The 24,911-nt window shown below is 32.6% G+C and overlaps 1 protein-coding gene across 1 annotated transcript in view; it reads right to left on the reverse strand.

Annotated features, from left to right (window-relative positions):
* Positions 1-206: 206 nt before the first annotated feature.
* LOC147066011 (dipeptidase 1-like) overlaps positions 207-24,911 on the reverse strand; it is a 255,481-nt gene continuing 230,776 nt past the window's right edge. The window contains exons 6-7 of the mRNA XM_085955713.1: positions 21,420-21,495; positions 207-444 (exon numbers count right to left, since the gene is read on the reverse strand). Coding sequence (XP_085811839.1) covers positions 207-444; positions 21,420-21,495 — 314 coding nt within the window. The remainder of the gene's footprint in view (positions 445-21,419; positions 21,496-24,911) is intronic.

Raw genomic sequence — 24,911 nt, forward strand, 5'->3', positions numbered from 1 at the left:
CGTTTATCAATACTGCATAACTTTGGTTATTAATTAAAACAGGGTACCTTTTAATAGTACTATAACAACCTCAAAGTATCGGAACTATTTCATATCGACACTAATCACTTTTAAATGAAGTTTCACACTTAGTTTATACATCGACCAATGGGAGCTCGGAATGATCAAAACACATTCGGCTGTTCCATTGGCCGGTCAGTCTGATATTAGAAAAGATCTTGGCTGGTGCAGTTGTACGCGAGGCCCGGTCTCGGCTGCATCACGTCCTCGTACGGCTGCACCATCGCCTGGGCCTGCTCGTCTCGCACTCTTTCAACTTCTTCGAAGACCCTCAGGAAGTTTAGGCCGGCTAGTTTCTTCAGCTCGTCTGCTGACCAGCCTGCTGCTAGGAGCTCGGCAAAGAGGAGGGGGTACGTAGAGACGTCTTCGAGTCCTTTAGGAGTGCTGTAAAAATACGACATTTCGTTATAAGAATGACAATAACAATTATTACATGAAGGTAGTAAGTACTTATAATTTAATGCCTACAATATTTCCAGGGAAATGATAGCTTATTTTATATTTCATTATTTTTTTAATGAAATTTTTGAAATAAACTCTATATAATAAAACGTGATTCCAGAAATTAGATTAAATTCTACAGCTTGGTTATTTTGGTTGTCATACCATTATCAAGACTACAAAGATAAATGATTTGTTTCTGGTTGAGTACTTTACTCGCAGAAAGATATATGATCATCTTTTTTATTAATCCGAGAAATTATTCTAGAAATAATAATCCACCGACGTCAAAAAATAGAACCATTACGTACAATATATTATAGATTTTAAATTTTTTAATACGCCCATGATGACCGAACGGTATAGTGTCGGCTTATAATGTCGTCGGTTCTGGGTTCAAAATTTGTGTCTCGAAAAAAATCATATGTTGTTTTTCTTTGTGTGCTTGTACACAGAGTATGTACATGATAGGTTGAGCAAGTGGCTAATATCCATCTCTCGTAAAAACAAAAATCTCTTAATATAATCTCCACTCTGTAGAGCCCCATAATATTTAGCTCCTATTAAAATCCAACATGTTAATTTGTACTTCCAAAATTTGGTAAGAATCTAAAAATACGACACGCCGGTTTGCTTTTCCAATAATTAAGCTATGGGTATTCTTCTTAATTGCGACAATTTTAACTAGTGGTTACAGGTCCAAGTCCCGTCGGGTGTTCAATGTCGATGTCGGGGTTCTAAAATGGATTTTTTTCTAGTGTGTATATACTCCCGATCCTCTTTTTGCACGGGGGATACGTTTCAAAGACTACCGTGCAAAACAAGACCGTGTAAAAAAAGATAAAGTGCCCATACAAATATGGTAGATAAGTTCCATTACTTCAAATCAAATAAAAATACGAAATTCTTGAACTCAAAAATAAATGGAATTTATTTATTATTTATACATAAAAATATTAATACACAAAAGTACATAGTTTTCGATTTCAATTAAATTTAGCGTATAGAAATATATTCATTCAGTGTCACTACTTGATAATAAACGTGCCCGTTTACGGCTGTTTTTCGCTGGTGAAAAATCACTCTCAACACTGGAAATATTTAATGACGCTGACGCCGAAGCACGCGGCGCGTCTCTCGTATCGAACCCGAAGTGACCGACTAGTGGCGCCATGTATGTACGTATGTATGTCTGGGCGGCATCCGGTGATAACATATGTATGCACCAGTGGCGTGCGGTCAATTGTAATACAATTTTTCTATAAATATGTACACACATACGTATTTTATTCTTTTCAGTTTTTTAAACCGTGTTAAAGCAAAAAAAATCAGTTTAAATAAAAAATAATCGGTACTTTTATTAAACCGTATTATTTCGAAACCGTGCAAAAAGAGGATCGGGTGTACATGAAATATTTTTTCAATATATAGAATGTTACATTCTCAAATATTGTGAATAATTAATCGTTTAATATAAGAAGTGGTTTATTAACTTCAATGTTTTTTTTTTTCCATAATTTTCGTATTGGGACAAATTCTTCTGGAATTCTTTATTTTTCGAGTGAAAGCATATTTTTAGAGCCATATTTTTATCTAGGAATTGTATAAAATATAAATAATATTAATAATTTTTAAATATTATTACGATAGTGTGTATAATAAAATGAGACGATTCTCGTTTTATTTTTGCTTGTAAAAAAAACCTCTGAAAGTTGGTAAATTGCTTTTTATTAAAAAACATAATATTATATATTTCAACAGAATAATATGATATTTTATTCATAAGATGCCTGTTTGTTATAAAGCATTGTCTATCGAAACCTTGCGATTTTTAGTGTCAGTAAAAAAATAATATTTAATACATTTTAAGTCAACATCCCGAGAAATATTTTCTAACTGAAATTGATGTATCATTTTTAATTATATTTACAAACAGTGATACGTAGTACAATAATAATTATTATACTGTATTCGTACTATTTAAAAAATATGTAGGCACTGTTAATCTGACTTTACTCTACGATGCAACGATGTATGAGTTTTTAATTGCATTTTTATTTCGATTGGGCTGTAAATGTGACATATCTTTTTAACCAGGAATATATATTTTTTTCCAAGATATTTTCGTTACGGTCTGATTTAGAGCATTCTTTATTTTAAAATTCGAATGCAGAGAGAAAATTCTGCAATCAACATTCGCGCTCGAAGTACCCTACGTGATTAGAATGTTATAGGTTATGTTTAGTATTTTCAATTTTCTCTCCATTGCTGGAGAATCTTTAAACACAGTTTATCTCTCGTGTAGAATGGCTTAACTAACGAGGCGCGTTCCTCCGTTTATTAGCTTTCTACAAATTTACTTTTTTTATACATATAAATTACGATTCATTAATTCTGGCTGGAGATTGAAACACAAAGAGTTTTCGTGTCGTCTATGGTTTACTCAGTCGGTCTACGTAAATAACGTATTTAAATTTGGAACATTTTCTCTGGCTGAGAGCTTTCAATGATAAACTTGTATACGTAAGCGATTTTTTTTACATAAGATCTACAACGCTTTCAGACACGTAAGGATAATATTATGGTATCGTCTATTATTATATATTTATATTATTACAAATATATTTCATATTTATCTCATATTTGTACAAAAACAGTAGGGTAACTATAAATATACCCATTTATAATAATATTACATACGATATATCTGACGAATAGCAAAAAAATAGCAAGAGGTAGTGGGGAGAAACAACCCGTTACATCAGAAGCAATTTAAATACTGTCGATAACAACCATAAACAAAATATAAATCAGCTTCTTGTACATCTTGCCTGTGGGAACAAGTGCTACATACACAACTTAAGCGCAACCCACATTGAGGTGCATATCACGGTGCATGTCGCCTACTTTCACGCGGTCGCGGCGAAAATTTAGTCTATGGTTTCGTCATATTGCAGAATACCTATTTTGAACGTGCCCATCTCGTTAATTCACTAAAGAATGACACTGATGAAGAGTGCCTACTATAATGTATTAGTAATTAGAATTCATGTTAATTCCAATTAATTTTAACAGTTTCTACCTGTGCGTACGTTAAAATTACGTTTGACATGACATCCATAGATCATATTTTTAATAGAACCCAACTTGCAGACCATAAATAATAGACAACATTCTCATAGAAAATACATAATGCCAATAGCTAAAAACAAAAAATCGTGATTTTGACATGACATTCGAAAAGTGCAGGCATGTGGAATATGATAAAAAAGTTCAAAACGTCATGCAGGTGCCGATGCAGTGCAGTTCATCGAGAATTGCCTTCATTATTATTTTAATGATTCCGGCTGATTTCGCCAACTGACAATGTTCGTTTAAAGGTTCAAAATGTGCTGCGGGATGGGAGCATCAGTCTGATAACATTTTAAACACCAAGAACAACGACATTACACAGTTTTTCCCCGTTGCGACAGCCCGTGACGGTTAGTACGTGACACCGTAGCACCGTGACATGCACCTCAGTTTGGGTCGCGCTTTACTTTTACTAAATTTCGGATGTTTCATTTTAGCTTTTGTCACTTATTACGACATGTCCCTCTCTCGTATGTGTACTCTTAACAAAAAGTTATTTAAATTGAATCCAAGCACACTTGAGAGTATGGCAACCTCAGTCTTAGTTAAGGCTATACCTCAGTTGAGGCGCGGTCTAAAAAGATCGTGGCTAGGCGATGCGCGGATTGCGGGTCGCGGGTGCAAATGACGCCTGTCAAACGAAATATTAATTGTCATATAAATCCAACATACGTCCATTTTATGTTCTGTTTATTGTTCTATTAGTAACAATAATAATATATTCATTGACATGTTTTCTTTTTCAAGTAAATAAGTAACGTTTTTAGTCATCTTTACACGATTTAAGAATTAATACCCCCGTCGCCATCACGAAATAAATTGACGTGTTCCCAGCTCGACGTCTCTCTCCGAATGCCAGTGAGTCCAACAGTCGCGCCTATAGTTGAAAATTATTTGCTGTTCAACTGATGTATCGTCTTAAGTACTCGTGGGCCTATTATATACTTATCGACCGCTAAAGTAATAAAGTGATAAATATTATAAAACTTACGGTAGGCTTGTATCGTATTAGCACTTATTGTAACAATTACATTAAGTTATTTGTAATTGTTGCAATAAATGCTATATTTTAACAGCACCTCTTGCTATATATATTACTATCGGCTGTTATCAATATGTTGCGATATGAAGGTTCTCCCGCGATATATTTTCAAAATTCTCGCTCACGTGCTGTACCGTACCGTGCATTTCCGTAGAACTTTGTTTTTATTACGAATCTCTGTAGACGTTCTTATAAATATCTCTCGCCGTATTTTTGGTTTGAAACGAGTGACTCTTGAGAGTTGCGAATCGTAAGGCTTTGCGAGCTTAGATTTTTTCCTTAAAAAAAGGTTTCTCGAAGCACGTTACCTTGGGAAAGAATTCCCAACATTCCTCTCATAGTATCAAAAAAAATATATTAAGAATGAAAAGTATAAAAAAATTAAAAATTCCATTCTTTTCTCCCCAATTAACTATATTGCGAAAATTTATATGAAATCATTTTTTGTATCAAAATACATTTTTTCCCCATGCCTTCATAGTCCAATGTGGATTTTAACCACCGATTTTTTATAACCTATTAAGTCCATACTCTAGGTTCAAAAATACGTTGAAAAATAATAAGTGAATTTTTGCCAGACCGGGAATTGGAACCCGAGACGTGGCTACGACCAAACAGATACATTACCAATCGGTCAACGTCAGTTTCGTGTGTTGATTCGTGTCCGGAAACTTGTACGTATGCAGTTCACCGTATCATACTTCACCGTGAAATGTTGTTATATGGCCGTATATTAAAAACCATCCAACGTCTTTGGGTCGTATAGTACTGACATAAAGTTCATGTCTAAATAAAACATGGTTCTTGTCAGTTTACACTTAACAGGAAGCCAGCAGCAAACAATTTTTGAAAATAGCCTAGACTAATAGATATACTAGATTATTTTTAGGTTAGGTTAGGTTTTCATTCTTGTATTATTCATGAATTTTTTCAAAATCGGCTATGAAAATTGAATTAATGTTCGTACTGAATCTAATACAATTGGAGACCATAAATAGTATACGGTCATCTCTTTCCGATAAGAAAATTCATGGCGAACTGTGCCACGGTGAAATATTTTACGTACAATTTAAATGTAACCTTCGGTCTTAAATGACATCTTCGCACCCCTTCCTAACGTGATATTCCCATGTAAAAACCGTCTCAGACATATACACCTAGACTGATACTTCCTACAATTTGTGATTGCGTCTAGCCGTCTTGATGCACGACGAGCCTAAAACTACGTCTTAATACATAATGAGTATTTTAAGGTTTATTGAAATGATAAAGTTTAATAATCCACCCCTCCAAGGGGTTTTATATTTTATAAACTGCGTTTTAACCCCCTTTTTATATAATAATAATAAGCCAAAAAAAGATAAGTAGCCAGAATTCTCCAACCGAATAATTTTCTTTATTAAAAATAAAATGGAAAATCCTTTCAAATGTAAATTAGCCAGTATTGGTCCACGCCGTTAGCTCCTAGCTTATTAAAACTTCGTTCATTTTATGATACTAACATGAAATTTGCTTGATTTTTTACGTATACAGTATAACCTCGGGGGGTGTCCGTTAAAATTGAAAGTCCGTTATATAAAAGTAGTTTTTCCAAATGCACTTTTTTTAATTTAGAAAGTTTCTATAAATGGATTGAAAATATTATGTGATTTTAATACTTTGGACGCTGAAGACGCACCTGGCGCGTAATGACCAGGCAGCCGATCGATGTAATCAACGTGCATTTTAAAGGTGGTAATTAAAAAGTCATTATCGAGTCAGCAGTGAATGAGTTTTAAACAAAGACCGCAGCAGGCAACAGGCATGAAAACCTTAATTCAAAGAGAAGTTTTTCGCTATCAAATAGAAATAAGTAAACACATATTTTTTCCGAAATACACTTTATTTATTTTGTATGTTACCTACAAGTTGAAAAAAAAAACACAAACAAAATCCTGTTTATTTGTTTTCGGTTGATATATCTAGATACATCCATTTTGAAGTGACGTTAATGTTTGATGTCGACGTGTTTGCTTTCGGTAATCCTGCTTTGAAAAAAGAATCAAATTTTGTTTGCATTTTTGAAGTCTGCCGTTTTTTTTTATAATTGACTCTCTAAAATTACGAAAATGCTTGTAATATTGTTGAATTGAAGTGGTGACACTGGACTTTAAATATGTATAACATTGATGTTTTCAACAATTTTTGCATTTTATCGGATATTTTGTCCGTTATATCGAGGTTCAATTGCATTGTGTTTCATTTGATGGTATGACCTGCTTAACAATCCTCTCTTAAAACTATCTCGACACACAAATATATTTTAAGTACTATCACTTCCCTCCATTTTGAATGTGAATAGCAAACTGTCACTTTTATTTTGTTGTCTGATTTTTCGTCTGATTCGGGATGGGGAGGTGAACAATAACACACCGGAATTGTTTTGGAAACGGCAAGGTATATTTACGTTAATATTATATAATAGTTACATTCTTAATAATTTAATTCTACGGAGGACGAAATGTACGTGTTCGCGATTTAGCTGCTTGCAGCGTTCTCTGCGCCATCTTGTGTTTTCGCTTTTCAACGAGAGCCGTTGGCGAAAGAAGGCGACGTTGCAACATCTCCAACTGTCAACAAAATTTACGGCATTGCCGGCTCGGCTCTTTTATTATTATTTATCTTCGTAATCAGCGCTTTATTATTTGTTGGGTTTGATACCGATTCGGGCCTCTCCAAAAACACAGAGACATCCCCAAATGGGGTCCATACGGGGGTGCCACAGTACGTATACCTAATAGCAAATTTATCAATAATATAAGAGATTATTAAAGTAAATGAAACTACCCACTGTTGTGTACCAAGAACGAAGTAGATAGATTTAAGATAAACCGACTATTTTTGTGTATATTTAAAATTAGATTTATTATAATCATTATTATGATAGGTTCATAGTTCTAAACATCGGTTAACGTAGATAACTCAAATATCGTAGAATTAACAAAACCCCATGGAGTTCTATCACGTAAACGGCAGTTCATTTAATTACAATATATTATATTTGTCATGTAACAGTGTTAGTAAAGTATGAGAAAAACAATTTTAAATGTGTTGGAGAGAGCGAGACAGGGAGAAGACGTATAAAGGGGTGCAATGTGAGAGAAGACATTCTAACTTCATCGTGAAAAAAAACACAAATGGTATGATGCTCTCGTAATAGCTGAGATGACTAAGAATGTTGATAGGTGTTACAGTCAATTTTTTTCTAGTAATAAAAATAGTATTCATTAGTATTTATCAAAAATCTCATTAAACCAACGCTGTTATATGGTGCCAAGATATACGCTCTATGTCTTCCTGTACTCCAGCGAAACTATTGGTGTTTGAGGGTAGGGTATTCAGAAAGATTCTTTGGCCAATTTGTGAAAAGGGGGTGGCGTCGACATAATCATGAACTGTACCGTTTCTGCGATGAGCTGGATATCGTAAAATTGATATAGATCCATAATCTCCGCATAGTTATATTTTCATTGAGTACTTTAAAATAAATATTATGTGACAGTGCCAGGTGTCAACATTCCGAAAAATACTATTTAGCTTACAATAATAATATCATAAGCAAAGAAATATAAGGTAACAATAATAATAATCTAACGAACGCAAGTCGATTTGAAAATCAATAAATATTGATTGTTATGTATTTATTTCGATAAAAAAAAACTGGTATATTGTACGTGAGTGAGCGTATGAGAAAAACACATACCTATAGTATAATATGTGACTAAACAATTAAGTCCAGCGCGTATGAGAGGGATGCAACGTGGGTGTTATATTTATGTGATCGTGCAAGAAAGATGTGCTTGCATCAGAGAAAAACAGGTTGTGCGTTACAAATAGACAGATAGATGAATCGAGACAAACATATAATATTATTGAATAATAATAATAATATTCCTCACATTATTTTTGTACAATATTTTACATTAGTTTTACAGAGTGAACGATTATATTGCTATAAGGCGGACCGTACACTGTATCTTTGAGTAAAATTTTAAAATGAACATTTCTTTGAGTGGAAAACCTTTGAAGGACAGACCGGCTTCTTACCCCTTCCCTTTCATCCCGCTGTATTTTAAAATAAATGTTTTATTATTTTTTTTTACCATAACAACCCTTAAGGGTGAAAATTTCCACAGAATGCGAATAGCGAATACTTAGCGAAGTAAGACCTGTTATTAATTACCTCTGAAGGAAATTTATCGAGAGGGCCCGAACGATGTGGAAGATTTAACTTAAAGTGAACACGGTAATGGACTAGGGGAGGTTTGAGACGGTAAATCTAAGTTCGCAACGGTCAAATAGCGGAAAGTATAACACAGAGGAGAATTAATTATGGCTACCTATGTAAATTGGACTGCCTTTGTGGAAGTTTGCCTGATAGAAGTTCGAGCAGAGGGAGTGTTGGTTTTCATTCAATGGAATACATCTTAGATTATCCATCATGTTTAGAATGTTGGAACAGAGGTTGTTCTATTAGTCTATACTATAAACTCAATAATAGGTACTCTATATCAGTGTCTCTCAACCGCCGGTCGGCTAATAGTATTGTCGCCCATTTTAAAATACACTTAACACCAAAAATTCCAAACAAATCGTCATTCAAGAAATTGTCAAGATTTTTGATAGTAATAAAAACTAAACAGAGAAATCGAATAGATGTCAATACAGCGCTTTGTTTCTCCGAAACAACACTATAGCGGCTATCAACAATTCTAGCAATGCTGCAGTAGAAAATTTCGCAATAGTATTAACAATTTTATTTATTCACAGATCGGTTTCTGAAAAATTTTCATAGTAGGTATATATTTGTTTGATTTAAAAACTAATAGAAAAAACTACATAAATAATTGTTTTGTTTTTCATCAGTGGTCCACGAAATGTTTCTCCTGTTTTCACCGATCCGCGGGTGTAAAAAGTTTGGAAACACTGCTCTGCATGAATTTTCAACAAAGGAATATTTCCTCTAATACTAAGTATTCTATTGTGCGTGCGGATTAGAAACTAAGAGGCCATCCATGAATTGAAACCGTATGTGGTTTAGATCCGTGTGCCATACTAAACTTATGATTTTTATATTTATATTAAAATATATTTTCACTAAATTTGTACGTATAAGTGTATGGTATAAACGGATACTATCAGATGCTTATAATATAGTTTGTGAAAATATATTTCCAAGAACAGAAAAGATAGGCTTAGTATGGCACACGATTCCAAACCGCATACGGTTTCAGTCCATGGATGGCCTATATACCGAACAGTACATTTTGTACAATAAAATTATGAGCGCAAAGCTAATATTTACAATTTTTCAACTCGTCAAATTATCTTGCTGCAATCGAATGTACATACATACTTTACAACGTAGTAATTTTAAAAGTGTAAATTGCACAAAATTCTAATTGGACTTTGGTGATTCTATCTATCTATTTTTGGTATATTTAAATTATTATCTTTCGACTATTTTGGGTATTTTTGAAAGACAGCCAGGTATTAATTGACAGCTGATCTGATGGATGCTGATACGGGACAGAAATGTTCCTTAATGTGTGTGTCGTAGTATAGTATATTAGTCTAAGATAACTGTTGAAAGAGCTTATATGGTCGATTGAAAACCTTCTTATTCGTAATGTGATCATCACAGAAAAGCCCTTTAAGAAAAACTGATAATATGAAAAATAGAAAGTGTCAAAAAAAATATTTTTTCTCCAATCGAGACATAAGATTTTCCACTATGACAGGTGCTACATTATATTTGAACTGGTCTATAAATGAAACGGCAAATGATTTTTAACAATAGGTGGGACGAAATTTCGCATCGTCGCCAAACGCCCAGCGGCATTCGAGGTGGGAGCACGTCGATTTTTTTTTGTGATAGCGTCGAAAGAATATATTCTTATATTGTGTAAAGATTACTAAAAAACGTTATGCCTGCACTCAAAAAAGCGAACATGAAGCGCCTAGTTTCAAAAGCCCCTAAAAATTTTAGGTAGTTCTGAGAAAAATGAGAAAAACGATTTTAGGTAGTTTTAAGAAAAATAAGAGAAAAACATATGTATTAAATCTTTAAACTTTATGTGTGTATTTTTTAATTCGTTATATTCTAAAGAGTATTTTAACTTTCCATTTTAGGGGTATTTTAAAAGCACACCCAACCATTTTAGCGGGTTTTGAAATTTACCCTAATTTTTGATCATACGTATTGACGGTTTTTGGCGTTTTTTAAAGTTCAATATTTGGCCATCATATAGGTAACAAAAATATTCATCTAAATACATATCTAACTCAAAAATGTCAAAAACCGTTTTAGGGGCTTTTGAAACTAGGCGCTTCACATGTTGATGAATATTATTACTAATATTAACAATAAACATAACACTGAATGGACACATTCGCACCCCCAGTAAGATACTGTCGTAAGTCTGAAATCGGCGTTTTCGAGTTATGGATGTGGTTGGATTCGTATTTTTTTTTGCTATTTTAATAAAATATTGTCATATCTCAAACTCAAATATTGTTAGAGAGAAAGCATTTAATACAGTACATTACTTTCCGAAAACTGTTAAATCGATAATAAAATAGTGTTGTAACTAAGTTACGACAGTATTTTACAAGAAGCTTTCTAAAAAACTAAAACAATATTTTTCAAAAAAATACTGTTGTAACTCTGTTACTACAGTAAGATCTTGAGATACATCGTAATTTTCTCACTAGTTGCATGGATATTATTGTTCCAAAGTATTCAAACAAAAAAACTGGAAGCAGCAGAGGCAACAATGTTTGTTATCAACTTCAATTAAATGGAAGTAAAATACAAGAAGTATGCAAAAAATACTTTATCAACACATTTGGGGTGAGTGAAAGGTACTGCTCCACTGTGTGGAAAACAAGGGATCTTCTTTTCGGAACGCCAATTCCAGAACAAAGAGGTCACCATGGCAATCACAAAAAAATTGAAGATGATTTAAAAAATGATATAAGAACTCACATTAAGTCTTTCCAGTGATCGAGTAACATTATTTGCGTGCACAGACATCTAGATTGTATTTAGATGGTAAATTAACAATTGCTGAAATGTATCGGTTATACAAAAAACAACAAGCTGACAGCAATATGCCATTTGGAAAAGAACACTATTATACACATCCATATTTAATGAAGAATTTAATATTGGCTTCTTTAAGCCTAAAAAAGATTTGTGGGTTGAATGCGACCCATACAATAATTGTTCACCAGAAGAAAAAGAACAACTTCAAGAAAAGTATGAGACACATCAACCTGGAAAAAAAGAGGCAAGGGATGAAAAGACCAAAGACGTAGCAGAGTCCCGAACTAATGGCCAAAACAGCGTCATTAATGTAGCTGTATATGATTTGCAGGCTGTTTTACCGCTTCCTTGCGGAAATGTGTCAACTTTCTATTATAAACGAAAGTCGGCAATGTACAATCTTACAGTCTATAATATTACTGAAAATATTGCAAACTGATACATGTGGGATGAGAGTCAAGCTGCATGAAGATCCAATGAAATTGGTAGCTGTGTACTCGATTACATTGCATGTGAAAGATATCATCACATTGACCATTTTATTTTTTACAGAGACAATTGTGCCGGGTAGAATAAAAATAAATACATTGCTGCAATGTATTTATATGCCATCAGGAATTCACAAAAAAATAAAACGATCTCTCATAAGTTTTTGGTCATCGAGCATACCCAAAATGAAGGCGATATTGTCCATTCTACAATTGAGCAGCAGAAGACTAGGGCTCTAAAAAGTGGACCAATATTTGTGCCCGGCCAAATGATTACCATTGTACAAACAAGTTATAAAACAGGACAACCATACATTGTTAAACCCATGACAACAAATAATTTTCACAACAAGAAAAAACGAGCAGATGAAATCGGTAAAAATTACAACACGGATGAAAATGGAGAAAAATTTTTGTGGCAGAAGATTAAAGTTATAAAAGTAGACAGAGACTATCCATACATTATTTTTTTAAAACAAGTTATCATGAAGAATGTAGTAAATTGAATGTTCGTCAATGGAAAATAGGTAAACCGTTACCGATGGATGGTCTCGATTCATCCAAAGCATATCAAGAGCGGCCAAAAATAACGACAATTAAAAAGAAGGATTTGCTTTCTCTCTGAAATGCTAAACATCGTGAATTTTATAATGATTTTGTTGCTTCTCTTCCAAGTGATGTTTAAAAATTAAAAATCGTATCTAGAAATTTTATTTGCCCATTAAATAAAATAATTAAGTATTTTTTTGTTGTTTTGAACTAATAATTGTATTTTTCTTGTTTTTTTTCAATAAATCTTTAAAGATTGTACCATAACTTAATATTTTGAAAACCTTCCTTTACAGTGCCCAACAAATTAGTTGAAATTATTAGAGTGATGGTAGGGAAATTTACATAGAAAATATTGAGTTGATTCAAATTTTACCATGAAATTTTCAAATATCCTAATAAAATACTGTCGTAACTCAGAAATATTCAAATATCTTTATTTGTATATGTTTTAGAAAAAAATGATGAATACAGTTGAAAATAGATCACGTTTTTCCATAAAAATGAGGTATAATTTTTACATTCAGACTTTTCCTGTATTTACAAAGAATATTTGAAACTTCAAATAGCTCTCCTGCAAAATGCCATTTTCTGGATTACTACAGTATTTTACTGGGGGTGCGAATGTTGAATTTTTATGACAAATTTTATGACACTCGTCATTAGCACAGACATTTTTAGACTATGCCTCAGCTGAGGTATAGCCTTAAAAGAACCACCCATCAGAATACCGGAAGCTTTCGAGTGATGACGATTTCCTTGACAGACAACCAACATTTTGAAAAATTGGTTAAAAACTTATAATACGACAGTTAATCCATACAACTTTGTATAGCGATATTTACAAAACAAAAAGCTTACACCTCTGTTTGAATTGTGATATCAGTGAGTTTTATTTCAGCTGTGAGATTTAATATTCTCCGTATTACATAATACCCTCTCTCGGCGTAACATAATCCAGTTAAAAATACAATACAAACATACCTTGGGTTCCATTTGTGGGCAGTAACAATTACCTACGACCAGTTTTATAATAGATACCGTAAGATAACAGAGTGGGCTGGTAAATACTACACACTTAGAAGAATAAACTTGCCGTGTTGATAACTTGTTTTGTGTGCAGATGTTTGCTGTAACGTTGGTGTCATTTATTTCTAATAAATAGATACCTACCCTAAAGTTTTCTATCCTCTCGCGAGTTAAAGATGTGTAGAATAAATTTAGACACAATATACCAAACGAACGTTTTACTGATTAAAATCTGCATATATATAGAGGGTGAAAACTAGGCTGCCATCCCATAGGAGGAATATTTCTTAAATGTTCAGTTGTTACGGTCTCTATGATTTCTTGATAATATCTAAACAAATGTGTTTATAAAACAAATTTATTATAATCACTGTTGTAGATTTTATAAAATAGCAGCAAATTATGATAGTGTAACAATTTTCTCTCTCTACCCCTATTTAAAGTTGCCTCTTTCGATTTCGGAACCTAAGTCAACAGTCGGACCATGGTACTAAATGGTGAATTCGGATGGATTCATCATCCAATAACTTCTGTATTCATCGCCATTCTAGCTGCATGTATTTGTACACTAATAATAATATATCAAAATGTTATAGTACCTACTGTATCAGTGCCGATATGAACCATTTTTTTTTTTTTTTTTTGACCATGTCCGATCCTAATAGGATCATATGGGCCTCCACAGAGTAGAGGTTTGTATTAACAGGTTTTGTTTTTTACGAGAAATGGGTGTCAGCCACTTGCTCAACCTATTAGGTCCATACCCTGACTCACACACAAACTGAAAAACAATATGTGTACTTTCCAGACCCAGGATTCGAACCTGAGACCCACAGCGTGATAGTCCAACGCTTATGCCGCGCGGCCACCGTGGGTGTTATTATTACTCAACAATATTTCGTCTTTATACTTTCTAGTATAAGTACTATATATTATTATAATTCGGTTGTCTGCTTGCTGTTTTAACTTCTCGCATAGGTACTGTATTTCTTTACGTATTCCATTCATCTGTAGAGGCATCAACAACCACGGTTGTCCACTAATTCCGGTGTCCAGGTGGCAACATCAACTCATCTTATTATCAGGCTAAAGAATCTCGATTCTCAAGTTTAGGGATAGACCGGAATGACCACCTCATGGATACTCGAGTTCTAAAGCAAACTCGTTAAAAATGACGTCCAAAACTGCGGCAAACGGCGATCTTGAGTTTGGTTCTCCAAACTTATTCATTAAAATTGACAAAAACAAGTTGAAATAACGCACCATCTTACATATTTTATTATCTAATAATAATTTTACCGATCTTTATGGAACCATCATTATTATTTACGTAAATAAATCTCTTACAAAATTACTCAATCATAAGATGTTTAGTAAATAAAAATCCAATGTAAGAAAGTGATTAATTATAACTTAATGATTTCTTGTAATATTTCAAAGACTAATTAAAATAAATTACACTTCATTAGCAAAGATGAATGGGTTTAATGATCTTCTATCATTTTACTTTGAAACAAAATCATTTAATATATTATATTTCGTCTTAATTTTATGTCACGCGTAGTACTAAATATAATATTATAATATGTACATCAAAACCATACGTATACAAGAAATGTTTTTTTTTAATTAAAATAACTCATAGATATGTTTATGGAAGTTAATAAACATAACAATTTTATTACATACTGTTAGCTTATAAATAAATAAAGTCATAAATAGACTACATTTTGATGTTTTACTGACTAATGATGTAAAGTAGAAATATGCAGAGTCATTAGTTTGCTTGTTTAATATACTTAACTCTGATTGGCCCTATTAATTTAGCAATTTTTAAACGTCAACGCTACTAAAGGCACACCCACATTGAGGTGCATGTCACGGTGCTTGTCGCCTGCAGTCACGGGCTGCCGCTACGGGAAGAAAAGTGTGTAATGTCGTTGTTCTTGATGTTTAAAATCCTATCAGACTGATGCTCCCATCCCGTAACACATTTTGAACCTTTAAACGAACATTGTCAGTTGGAAAAGTCTGCCGTAATCATTAAAACAAGAATGAGACCACTTCACGTTGAACTGCATTGCATCGGCACCTGCATGACGTTTTGAACGTTTTTATCATATTCCACATGCCTGCACTTTTCGAATGTCATGTCTAAATCACGATTTTTTTAGTTTTTTAGCTGTTGGCACTATGTATTTTCTATGAGAATGTTGTCTATTATCTATGATCTGCAAGTTGGGTTCTATTAAAAATATGATCTATGGATGTCATGTCAAACGTAATTTTAACGTACCCACCCGTAGAAACTTTTAAAATTAATTGAAATTAGCATGAATTCAAATTACTAATACATTGTAGTAGGCACTCTTCATCAGTGTCATTCTTAAGTGAATTAACGAGATGGGCACGTTCAAAATATTCTGCAAAATGACGAAACCATAGACATTTTTATCGCCGTGATTTCACGTGATAGTCCGTGATATGCACCTCAATGTGGGTGGTCTTTATGCTGATTTTTCGGATATTTTAAATATTGTGACAAATGAACTATGAATTAAAACTGCAAACATGACAAACATAATGTTTTAATAACCATAAATGCCCATTTTTAATGTACTCTACCGCAGATGGAAAACATGTGCAAATACACTGACAATCAAACAAGTGTGGATGTTTTTGCGGAAGAAGAGACGCATTGTCTCACAATGTTGTGTGAATATACAATCATATGGTGATAGTAAAAAATAGTAATAAGTGAAATATGTTGTCCAAAAAGAAAAAAACATTGGGAAACAAAATCACAAATAATATCACATAAGTAGTCATGTAACAGGTCACAGTGGAACCGGCAATCAACCCACGCAATAGTATGGTTAAAATTATTCCATTTCATATATGTACTAATATATTACATGACTTCACGATTATATTGATTAATAAAACGTGCAATTACGTAATTAACGTATAATTATATTATGATATGGACTGTCTGCAGGTCTGGTTTTCGACAAACGTTTGTTCACGTGGTAGATACATCGACTTGTACCAGGGTTTAGTGTGTATGTATAACGGTTATTCGTGTTGATAATATTATAATAATGTAATAATAAATTCGAGAGGTGATGGGAGTTTAATTGACGGAAACACTTAAAGTTGTAATTAATATGTTCTAAATCCATACGCGAAGCTTGACTTTGTAAGTATTCTTGTAGAAACCTCGACGAGCAACTTTATTCACTGTCTTATCAACACTTTGAACTTAAATAAAAGTTCGAGTTGTACGTGGATGGTATTATTCTTCTCAAGATAGTTACAGAAGATACTGTAATTTTACTCACAGCCTCAGAAACTTAGAACAACAGAAATGTCTTATTCCAAAAATCTATATTCAATTCAATTTATTTATTTTTCACATATTGTGGACATTATAAGTTATAAGTTTAAGACGTTCACAACATGACATTTAGAAACAAAGAAATATAAAACAGTATTACATAAAAAAAGAAATATATCAGTATAGAGATAGATAGTAAGTTATTAAACAGTAGAAATGTGTACATATAAAAAGTATAAATTAGATACGTACGAGGAAGTACACCGGATGGGTTAAGCAGGCCCTATTTTAAGAATTTCTAAAATACAAAATATAACAAAAAATACATAATAATTCTATAAATAGAATAGGGAATGCAATACTAAATAAAAATATCAATACCTACCGGTATTCGTGAAATATATGAAAAAAAAATCTAACAATAATAATGTAAGTACCTAGATATAAAAATCTCTTTGAAAGATTAATATTTTATAGCAAAAATATCTAAATATGTACATTATATTTAAACCTTTAAAAATAGATAAAGAGATCCTGATGTTTACAAATATCTAGTAGTTGAATTATTGCTACTTTCTTCTTCGAATGATCTTTCAATGAATTTATATTATGAATTGTTCTTATATGTATGTGTCCCACCGGTGATTCCATCAAATGTTTTATTAGTTTATTGCAATTTTTCCATTAAGCAATTCCTTTACTTTTATCCCGTAAGAAGTAAAACCGAACACAGTATTGTTTTATATCAGTTGATCAGGGGTTCGAAGGGATCATCCCCACATCCATATGTCAAAAATGTACGTCACATATTTCTATTATTGTACATAAATGTGGATTCACTCAATAATATATTGTAGCTAGCAAAAACACCTAATATTTTTAAAATCTAGTGTAATAATATGCATAGTTAAAGAACGCATGGATTTGAATACCAATGCGTATGAGCGAAATGCATATATAGTGAAGGTAACGTGTGTATTCTATGTATGCGATCGTGCAACAACGACGCAAACAGTTTGAAATTTTACATGCGTCAGAGAGAGACAGCTTATGCGTTATAGACAGACGTAAATAAATAGAATACTCACGACAAATATAAATAATGCAATATTCCAATATAGGTTTCAAACAGGGAATTCAGAAATAATGGGAACTGAAATACCTATCGGGTGTCGAGTAACAGGCAACCAATCTCGACTGTGGAAGAATATGAGATAAACCTTAACACGTGTCAAGAATACGCTTGTCCTTCGTTCTGACAACTGCTCTCGGTTTATGCACTGACGAATAGTCAATATTGGTGTAGGGTAAGAGATACAATCGTAGGCCACCCTCCAGTGATGGGCCACTCAGCAGTAAAACACAAAAAATAGGTATTTAAAAACCTAAGTTCGGGGTATTTGTTCCTATATGTGACTTACAACATCATATACTTCGGTTCTATTACATTATTTCCTGTATAGGTAGCAGGACTGACCCTATAAGTGACCGTTTTGTATACCAAGTCACACGTTTTGCATTTTGTCTGACAATTGCTTAACTTTTTGTTAAGGAAATAACATACTTTGGAAGGTAGGATCTCTTTAACTATATTACTAATTATACTTTTTATTTAATAATCGTTATGCTGGATATTCAAACATATAATTACGTTAAGTCTACGACTATTTTAAATTAAAATGACACATCTAGCTGGGTGGCCATTTACTGCACTAAATATTTGTAGCAGTTGTATGATGGGCCGGGCTGGCCCATGACTGCAAATATGGTTTTTTACTTTTAGTTAACTATTTTATGCTAAATACAATATTTATAATGCACTATGGTACCTGCCGTTTTTATTTTTATGTTATTTTAACTTTAGACAGTCGTTGGCCACGTGGCCGATCACTGAATTTGTACTGGCCGATCACTGTATTTAGAAACATTTAACTTCCCATTTCTTTCAGAATATCAAAATACTGAATAATTTAAGTTTAAATATGATGTTTAAACTATAGATGATGCTGTTGCATACTTTTATAAAAATGGGGGATCACTATGTGAAGTTGCAAAAAAAAAAAAATCGCAGTGCCACAATACAATACATTGGAAATATTTTCTATCCGAATCTGGTTACTCTGTGAATAGAGTTTCCTATATTATTTATCGAAAGGCATAAGTCACATCTTATCTACCAAGTTAGTGAGCTTTGTCTAAAATTTTATTTGAAATACATCTTATAGCACTATAATCCTAATGCATCTAGGATTCTTCAGCCTATAGATATAACTGTTTTCCCTCCAGTTAAAGCTGCAAAATATCGCAAAATGCTGTTTTCATCCTTAAAGATTTAACGAATGTAGTGGGCAATTAAACAGAAGAAAAGCTTAAAAATATTCAAAATACTAGCTGAGGTAAACAGATAAAACATTTTTATACCATACCTACCGATTGCGGAAAAAAATAATCAAATTAAGTCATTATCTGACAACAGCAAGAGCATAGAAAATATAACCCAATTAAATGTATCTAACGTATCAGTGCCGTCAGAGAATGCAACATGGAAATAGATACTGAATGCATGGAAGAAGTAAATGAACATATGGTTAATATATCTACAGTTCTAATTCAAACATTATCATGGCCTCAGATACCCAAAATAAACGATAAACATGTTTTACAAAGAGTTCCATTCGCCATCACTTCGCAAAAATATAGAGATATTTAAGATCAAAAAATGGAAAACAAGCAAAGTGCAGAGGAAGATAAAAAGAATAAAGGCAAAAACCACACATTTTAATGAGGCAATTGAAAGTAAAGGCAATCAAAAATAATAAAGTTTAAAAAATGGCGGCCAAAATCGTTGTGCGATTTGTGAAATAATAATAAAACATCTTATTAAATTAGAATGTTCTGTGTATAAAGATAGCTTCCATTCAAATTGCGTTCCAAAATCTCAGCAGGTCCATGTCCCAATTGAGATTGATGTTTTATTTAGTGACTCAGGTGATGAAGTATTCAACAGATAGGTCGATAATTTTCTAAGACCTTAGAATACACTCTCTGTCACTCTATCCTCTTTTATTACATCAACGGTGAGATAAAGGAGTATGTTTGTTTATTATATCATAAGATTAGACACGCTGATTCATTATTTTATTGAAAAGTAAGCCTTAGTTGTTTAATTTATACAGAAAAAGACGGGTGGCCCATCACTGTACTTTTTGCGATTTTTTTTTCATTTATATTTTTTGTAATAACCATGTTTGGTATTATAAAATATGTACACATATATATCAATATACATGCTTTGTAAACACAAAAAAAATTGCATTTCAATAAAACCGAATTAATAAGCTTGTTCTGACCGATCAAAGCAAGCCATTCGCTTAACTGGCCCATCATTGTACCTCTTACCCTACCTATTTGAAGGTTGCAACACACAATATTGCACGTCTATAATGTATGGTTTATTTTCGTAGGATACTCACACATTCAAAACCCTGCGACAAAAATATGTAGTGTATTGAAGTATAGCTTATTGGAATTATATTTATTAATATGTTGTGTGGTTTCAAATATGTGTAAACCTATATTTTCACGATGAAGAAATCTTTTTAACCATAAATATTTACTAAATATACATAATTTGAAAACATCTCATGCATATAAATACACACTAGAAAAAAAAATTTTTGCAGAAAAAATACGACGCCCGACAGGACTAGAATCTATATCTGCTGGATTCGCGCCAATATGTTTTACCATTAAACTACGGACGCCTTAAATAATTGCGACGATTTTCACTAGTAGTTGTTATAAGAAATGCTTATCGAATTGCGTTATAAGGTTGGCTATCGGTTTCGGTATATTAAATTAAGGTAGGTATCAATTACTGGCGCGAATCCAGCAGACACAGGTTCAAGTCCCGTCGGACGTCGTATTTTTTCTGCAAAAAACGATTTTTTTCTAGTGTGTATATGCATGAGATGTTTTCAAATTATGTAGGTATATTCAGTATATAGAATGTTACATTCTGAAATCTTGTGTCTTATTCGTTGAATAAAAAAAAATAGTTTATTATAAATATTTACTTACATAAAAATTAATGTCTGTAAATACGATATTCGTATTTTAAAAAGCACAACAATTTATTCACTGGTAGCTGGTTAACAACATCGATCGAGTGGGGTACGACCTAACATTATAAAGTTAATATTTCCAAGGGCAGGTTCAGATTGGCCAACATAAAAACAATTAAATTTTACTTACAAGTTGATCCCGTCATATCCCGCCCCGAGGCCGACGCTGTCGATCCCAGCCACCTCCTTTATATGGTTGATGTGCGCTGCATGCCACCAGCATACATGAAACAAAACAAAAACATTTATTGAGGAGGGAAATATTATTCACAGGCTGTACGAGGGATGATAATGGGGCACGACCAAAAAGGTGCGTGGGAAAAAAGGGATCGGAATGGAAAATTTCACTTGATGGAACGAATAGTTATAATATCATCGCGTTCGTGGCAAAATTTATTACCAAAAAAATACAAAATTGAGTATAATACCCCGTTAAACGTGCATAGATTTAATGTGCACAGTAAGAAAATGTATGGGGAAACATGTTTTATCCTGCAATTGGCAAAATTGCGTGCACGAATTAAACATGTTTGGAAGGTTCCGAATTAAACGCGCAAGTAAGATTTTTTTCGATCTGAGCCTGCGCAGTAGAGCGATAGGGCGAATATGCCGGTAAAAAAACGAACTACTCATTTTGAGCTTAAACGATTTTCCATACGACCTGCCAGATAGTACTATAAAATGACAACATCGCGCCTCGCTTTCTCTTGAAGAATGAGATTGGAGATACAGTCAGCACTTTTAGGTGTTATTGTCATGATAGTTTAAAATAAGCATGATTGCCGACAGTGATTACATGCACGTGTACAGGCGCTATAAGTACTGAATACTTAGTTATTTATTTTTAATTTTAATTTTGTAAATAATTTTGGTGTCTTTTTGACAAGGGTTTCCCAAATTTTTCTTGCAAAGGAACACTTAGAAAATCCTGAAATTTTAGCTAGAAACACCTAGTTTATTTTGTAAGGTAGGTAAATAATAATATATAATCAATAATTAAAAAAAAAAAACAAAAATTATTTGTACAACATAACACATTAAAATATAATTGAACGAAGTACTCAATGACTAATGATTATAAGTCCTTGAATAGAAAATCTTCTCGATATTGGCACAATATTAATTCTCACACTGGTGTGGCGTCGAGCCTGTTCCTGGAATTTGACTTAATTGCAGCATAATAAGAAAATCCTGCTTCGCATAAATATGTCACAGTAAACGGAAGTAAATCAATAATAGTTTGTTTGACACACTACCAATGTTCCACCCTACAACCCTAAAACCCTACAGGTCAGTGACTAAGTTTAGTAAATCAACTTCAAAGTTAAATATGCAATCGTAAATTTTACATTACCCTTTTCTACATTCTGTAAATGAGATACTGTTTTAAAGTTATTCATTATTATTATACTATAAAAAAATAGTGATAGTTAATTTTAGTACATACTTAGTTAAAAAAGGTCATGTCTGGTCAGAAACAAAGATTATTAAAATATAAACAATTAATACACTAACCAGTTGTGTGGTGATGTGAAAACTTCTATCAACTCAATTTTAGTTATGTCAATTAATTATACCTATACTTTGTCGTAAAAATAATACTTATTATCATTAATTTTGTTTATTTTAAGCTATGCGTGTTCATATTATGACAGAAGTTTTGCCGTGGAGGTAATACTACATCTTCTCTTTCTTCTTTAGCTGTCATATTTTGCAAGAAACTGTTGACCAAATTGCAGTGGATATATCACCCTCTCCGCAACCAGTCTTATTACATCGATTTAAACATTTGGTTATTTAGGGAGGTCGCATAGATAAGAGAATCTCTTTCAGCCAACGTTAGTACTGCTATATAAAATCTTAAAGAGAACACTCTTTTCCTTTTTTATGGCGATGGCTACATTAGTACATATATAATAATCAAACTTTAAAAAATGTTATTAAAACTTACCTGCAGATTTTATTAAAATACGTATGGTATTACAAGCCTAAAACATTTATACAATTAACTAAGTACCATGATTTCGATGGACTTTAAAGTCGCAAATAATAGTGGTCAAACGAGTGACCAAAGTAAAATACTTTAAAATATCACCTTTTTCTACATAATTTACAAAAGAGTGCTCTGAAATACTGTCAAATGATACAATATTTAAAATAAAATCATATGATTTACTCTAAGATCATATTATAGTCAAAAAAAATTATGACAACAATGTTTCGTTCTTCAAAACGTACACCACTGACAAAGTTATTTACCATTATTTGTTATTTTTTTAACATTTCGTATCGAATATTCATGAATAGATATATAATATTTTATGAATGTCATACCATCATACAGTATCCAAAATTCTGTAGGTTTGTAAATATAGAAACATAGTTCAAAGTTTAATTTTTGAAAGACATATACATAGTTATAGTAACTTCGGATAAAGGAGTTGTAAGAATTTATTCACAGGACTCACAGATGGATCGATTGCTTAAAAATATAGTAACTCACATGGACAGTGGTTTTTTTAATCTTGCGTATTTTTTTTTGACCATGTCCCATCTTAATAGAATCATAATATTATGGCCCTCCACAGAGTGGAGGTTTGTATTAACGGATTGTTGGTTTTACGAGAAATGAATGTTAGCCACTTGCTCAACTTATTAGGTCTATAGGCCTGACTCCAAATACAAATTAAAAAAAACAATATGTGTATTTTACAGACCCAGGATTCGAATCTGGGACACACGACATTATAAGCCGACGTGTCAGCCACTTGACCATCATGAGGATAATCCTGTATATATTCAGTATTAAATAATAAAAAATAGTAAATTAATTATTAAATATACATAATTTTGAAAACATTTTCTGAGAGAGTATATTATAACTAATAGATAAAATCTTTTTTGAAAAAAGTAAGCCACCCCGACGGGGAATCGAACCCTGTATCTCCCGGGTTTACGCCCCATCCGTCGCATTTACCAATATGCTACGCAGTGACATACTAATTGCGACAAATTTTAACTATTGATCAATTTTAATACCTACTCATCAGCGCTCTTTCAAATCAAGCTACTTTGGCAATCGATTTTTGTTTCTTAAATCAAAGTAGATATATATTAGGTACTTCGATTACTAACCGACGTCGTAACTAACTTGAACTTGCTAATAATTTATAATTAACTATTTCTTTTATTCAACGAATAATTCACAAGATTTAAGAATGTATCATTCTAATTATTGAACATACATAATTTTGAAAAAGACTTTCTATGATGGATGGGGCGTAAACCCGGGAGATACAGGGTTCGATTCCCCATCGGGGTGGGTTACTTTTTTCAAATTTTATCTATTGGTTATAATATACTCTATCAGAAAGTGATTTTCAAAATTATGTATGTTCAATAATTAGAATGATACATTCTTAAATCTTGTGAATTATTCGTTGAATAAAAGAAATAGTTAATTATAATTATTAAATGTTTTGTTGTTAACGTGGGATATACTGTGAAAATGTATATCATTTAATTGGAATTATCAAAAAATATTTTTGACCGGTTCGTCCCGATTCATTCCAAGCCCTGGCCGAAAAAAACAATTATTTAAATCCGGATGTCTGTACGTGTG

This window comes from Rhyacophila brunnea, unplaced genomic scaffold (genome assembly GCF_057557595.1).
Source record: "Rhyacophila brunnea isolate RB1 unplaced genomic scaffold, BYU_Rbru_1.0 scaffold_5, whole genome shotgun sequence".
In the NCBI taxonomy this organism is placed as follows: domain Eukaryota; kingdom Metazoa; phylum Arthropoda; class Insecta; order Trichoptera; family Rhyacophilidae; genus Rhyacophila; species Rhyacophila brunnea.